This window comes from Habropoda laboriosa, unplaced genomic scaffold, assembly GCF_001263275.1.
Source record: "Habropoda laboriosa isolate 0110345459 unplaced genomic scaffold, ASM126327v1 scaffold175, whole genome shotgun sequence".
Taxonomy (NCBI): Eukaryota; Metazoa; Arthropoda; class Insecta; order Hymenoptera; family Apidae; genus Habropoda; species Habropoda laboriosa.
In genome coordinates, this window is record NW_017100347.1 from 1,709,422 (window position 1) to 1,714,588 (window position 5,167).

The 5,167-nt window shown below is 30.3% G+C and overlaps 1 protein-coding gene across 1 annotated transcript; it reads left to right on the plus strand.

Annotated features, from left to right (window-relative positions):
- The first annotated feature begins 599 nt into the window (after nt 1–599).
- On the plus strand, nt 600–4,091 carry LOC108574628. Its single transcript, XM_017937248.1, has 4 exons — nt 600–933; nt 1,104–1,238; nt 1,327–2,306; nt 2,382–4,091. Exons 1-4 carry the CDS (start codon nt 600–602, stop codon nt 4,089–4,091), a joined length of 3,159 nt encoding a protein of 1,052 aa, XP_017792737.1.
- Nucleotides 4,092–5,167: the final 1,076 nt, after the last annotated feature.

Below are 5,167 nucleotides of genomic sequence, written 5' to 3' on the forward strand. Positions count from 1 at the left end.
AAATTTTTTTAATAAATTTTCTTTTTTATTAATTTATACTAGTTTACTATCATTTTGATTCTAAATAAAAATAAATACGTATGAAAATATAAGTGAAACAAGTGCAATAGAATAAAATTGTAGCAAATTTGTATTGTTGAAATTGAACTTGATATCAATAAATATGTTAATTTTAATACAATTATATAAAACTTTACTGAAAATGTACTACATGACTGAGACACAAGATACTTATATTACATTCATATACATAGTTTGCATAAACAAACTAAAGTTGTATTTAAACTATACACTATAAATCAAATACTACTCAACGCCTCCTATGCAATGCATCTTTCCCCACCACCTGTTGCACAATAGTTTAAAATTTGAATTGTCGGTTAGTGTCGGTTGATCTTTGTGCATGGATTATATGCATGGCTGAAGTTGGCGTCATCTGTTACGCGGTATGCTTAAGTTTACCTACATATGATTGCAACCTGTTGATACACGTTAAAAGACGGTGTGATTTTGTGTTATTTCGTGAACATATTTACTTTATTTCCAATTGTAGTTTCTCAATGCTTAATGAGAAAGGACTGAAAATCAATTGTTAAGAAATGAGTGATTCTGGAGAGAATGTTAAATATAAATGGACACCTGAAAGCACTTCATTGTTAGTGTCAGTATGGTCAGATAAACAAGTGCAAAAACAACTTGAATATACTTCGAAACCACAACTTATTTGGGAAAGTGTTGCACGGTATATGAAGAAGAAAGGGTATAATGTTTCGGGTAAACAGTGTCGATCTCGAATGAAGCAGGTTTTAGTTTGTTATCGTGAAGCTAAAAGAGCTGGTACTCGAGCTGGTGTAGAGCAATATTATGAGTTAATAGATAGAGTTCTTAAAAACAAACGTATGGAAGGAAATAATATTGGCATAGATACTGTAGGTAAGGCATATTGAAAATAAGAATATATTTATATTGTTGTCTTTTATTTATTTGATTCCCTTTTGTATTAACATTTTATTGATTAAAATTAATAGTTTAAAATGTTTTAAAATATTTTTTCAAGGTATACCATAATTATAAAAATAATTAACTTATGACTTTTTTGTTAGATGCAATGATAAATGTTAAGTCGCCTCCAAAAGAAATGAAAACAAATAAGAATTTACAAATGAGACATAAGTTTCAAGACCATGTACCAACACTTCATCGCACAGAGGCATTATCACCTACTTGGACATTAGGATGTAAAATCATATTTCATTTATAGAAAAATATTTGTACATTGTTGGTTATATTTCCATCAATATATTTAAGGTTCATATTGTTTTATAGGTGATAACGAATATCCTGATTCACCTGAATCAAATGAAACTATAATAGCACAACCATGTAGAGTCTTTTCTCCCACAAAGGATGTAGCTATTAATACTCGTGAAAAGTTGATTCAAATAGCAGGAAAGTCAACACAATGCAATATTCTTCCAGTTGAACATCCGCTACATATAAACTATAAACAAAATTTATTATCAAGTTATAACTATGGAGAAATACCCTTCCAAAATACTGTACAAAATGTGCAAAATCAAATAATTCAGGAGAATATGCAACAAAATCAAAATTTGCAACAGAATCACATGTATAGTCAACAAAACATGTTAGCAAATAATTTTAATCAACAAAATTTACAAAACTTAAATCAAGGTATAACAGCACAACCTATAAATGTGCCAATGCAAATTAATTCAATGGCAATGCAAAATCCTAATTTGAATCATATAATTCAACAACAAAATCAATTACAACAAATGACGCATGTAAATAATCATGCAGTGCCTCAAGAACCACGAAAAATGATGTTAGAACAAAATTTTGCAGGTACATACAAACAGCAATATGATAGTTTATTAACTCATATGCCTGCAATAGTAAACATAAAACAAACTGAGTCTCAATCTCCAGATTATTCACCAGATGTATCTCAAAATTTAAATGATGCTTTTTGCCAATCAAAGAATGATGAAAAAACACATAGTTTAAATGAAACTTATAACAGAAATATGCAAGCAGCAAATCCACTAGTAATGCAAAATTCTGAGATCTCTGTAATGACAAACAATGCAACATATAATGATGACAGTCTACTGGAATTTTCGATAGATTCACCAACTCCATCAGAAAATAATAACAAATCGAAAGATGTGCCTGTTAATACAAATAATATTCCACATGTGCCATTAAGGAAAAAGAAAACACAAAAACTAGAACAACTTGTTTTAAGTGCTATTAATTCTCAAAATGAAGTTGTTAATAAGGTAAGGTATTAAATGCTTCTCTTTTATTAGCTCATTTAATCAAATAATTCTATCATTAATTCTGTATTATTTCAGATTCTTACTGCACAGAATGATATGGTAACGAAATTCATAAATATAGATAGAGATCGTCAAAATAGACTTGAAAATCGTTTGGATGATTTATTAAAAGTTGTTCATGCTTCTGTGGTTACAAAACAAACTTCAGAAACAGATGTTGAACTACCTCCGCCACCAACAGAACCTACAATAACATCTTTAGCACCTCCTCCTAGGCCTGGAGCTGCTCCTCCAAAATTAGATCTAGTTCCTCCAAAACCTTGTCGTGTACCTTGTACAGTGGCAAATTCTAACATTGAATTAATCAATCAAAATACTGTAACAACAAGGCCAGGCGTTGTTTCACCGGTAACTAGTCCAATGAAAAAGCCTGGCACTATATGGTCAAAATTAGGCCCAGTATCACAATCTCCTTTTGTAAAAGCTCAACAACGATTAGGCTTCCAACCTATTGTAACTACAGGAATACGCACTCAATCCTCTGCGGAAAGACGTATAACTAGGGAACTTGAAAAAGCTATGGATACTGAAACGTTAATATATGAAACTAAAAAGTTTTTAAATATCGAAAAGCAATTAGAGGAGAAAATACAAAATGCTCATCTTGAAGCAACAATAAGCAAGACTTTACATACTCGTAGAAGATTATTTACACAAAGAGAACCTACTGCAGCAATGATACTAACTGCAACATTTTTAGAGAATGAATGCCGGACTTCGGAACAACTTAAGAATTGCAATGACATTTTAAATATTAATGACAAAAATTTAAAAAATATCGATGATCACTTATTATCAGGTCAAGGAGAAAGCTATGAGCGCTTGAGGCAATTAAATGTACAGCCTGCTTATGTACATGATAAACCGAGTGATACATCTACACCAGCAAAATTAGGGACCATTTTTAATAATAATGGAAAAACATCTGCAACTGTACCAAAACAAACAATTCAACAATTATCACAGCTAGTGATGAATACAGGAAGGTGGAAAGATAATGGAGTACAAAATGGAGCACAAAATCATGGACATGCAATTCAATCAAATGCCCAAAAATATCAAATAGACACACAAAATAGATGTCCAGATTCTTATAACGAGGCACTTGTAGTAGAACAGCCTATATCCATACCCAAAGAAAATCAAACAAAAAATGATCAAAATCATATTCGTGACTGGATGTTGAGCAAATATAAAGATCCAATAAATGAACAGAAAATGACATATAGTTCATCATGCAATGTAATAAATCAAAAGCCTAATTATCCTATAGGTTTCACAAATGCGGCCTTCGACACTAAACATTTAAAAGGAAAAGACTCCAATAGTGAAGTATGCAGGCCCATTGGATATAATACTGTACCAGATCGTAAACAAAGTGTACGTTTCATGGACGAAGCACTGGCTGAATTACAACGCATGTATATTGAAACAGTAGCTAAAGAACAAGAAATGAATGATAGTTTACCATATGTAATAGATAATGGTAATACGCTTTCGCTTCAAAATCAACAAATGATTGAAAGATATATCCATGAAATAGTTCCAAGAAAGCAGCTGAAAGACAGAGACACTGATTCTGATAATGATGAATTTTTGGATACTACTACTACTATGCCTGTAATTGCTCCACGTCGAAGTTCTCTTACGTCAACTGGTACTGCATCCACTGAAACTGCACATTCCACAAAATTTATGAAACCAGACAATTGCATAATAAGTTAGTTATATAGACATGGTAGATAAAATAACATATTTGTTCTGCTACTTTTATTTTGAGTAAAATTTAAATAACAAACAAAATGTTTCCAAATATTGTAAACTATTACTTTATGTTTTAACTTATAACAGTATATCGAAAGCAAAAATAAATTTCGAATATACTATAAGTACAAACTAACAAGAAAAGATCACAGATGTAGGGTCTCCGATTTCAACTAAATTTTTTCTGATGAATCTGGCTAAGCAGATCTATTTTCTATAACAATAAGAACATTTTATAAATTCTATTTAATAAAATATTTTGCAGATACACTGCTTTTTCTATATCATTTGGAAAACAAACTTCAGTTACATTTGAGAAAAAAAACGGATCTGTGTGAAATCGATATTGTAATACACTAAGAATGTTGTATCATATTTTTAAAAATTGAAACAGACAATACATTATAAATCAATGAACATTTGTAAAACTTGAACAGTATTTTATAACTTTTTAATAAAATTTTTTATTTGACGAAAGAAATAAACGTGGCAAGCTTGACGATATGGTGTCCAATGAAAAGCAAAAATTTCAATGGTAAATGTACAATTATCATAATGCGACGATATTTTAGGAAGTAAATGATGTATAGTAAAATTTTAAGAATGTAGTACTGAAAATTTGACTTTAGATCTTTGTAAGCAATCTGCATTGAACAATATGCTCGTTAATAGATCTGCTTATTTTCACTTTAGATTCACCAGAAAAAGTTTGGCTTTGACATCGGTAACCCGATAGCTGCGTTCTTTTCTTGTAGGTACGAATATTTGATTTGTTCTTTTAAAGTATGAAATATACAGTGTTTAGAGCTGATTGATATTATAGGTATTTTTTTGTGCAATAAAACAAAACAGTTTCGTAATTTGATAATTTTTCTTTTATGAGGATTATCTAAACTGAGGTTTATCTTTGCTAAACATTAACAGCATGTATTGTTTTTTAATTATATACATGGCGGGGCAAACACTTTGTCCACCTGCATTATTTCCGTTATTTGTAATAATATGGAAAAATGTTATATACAAAACTTGCATGATAT

What these genes read in the sequence shown, in the direction of transcription:
- LOC108574628 (XM_017937248.1), top strand. Translation starts at nt 600, where the DNA reads ATGAGTGATTCTGGAGAGAATGTTAAATATAAATGGACACCTGAAAGC. An exon ending in TATTGGCATAGATACTGTAG is followed by an intron (nt 934 to 1,103) that starts GTAAGGCATATT and finishes CTTTTTTGTTAG; the next exon opens with ATGCAATGATAAATGTTAAG. An exon ending in AAAATGAAGTTGTTAATAAG is followed by an intron (nt 2,307 to 2,381) that starts GTAAGGTATTAA and finishes GTATTATTTCAG; the next exon opens with ATTCTTACTGCACAGAATGA.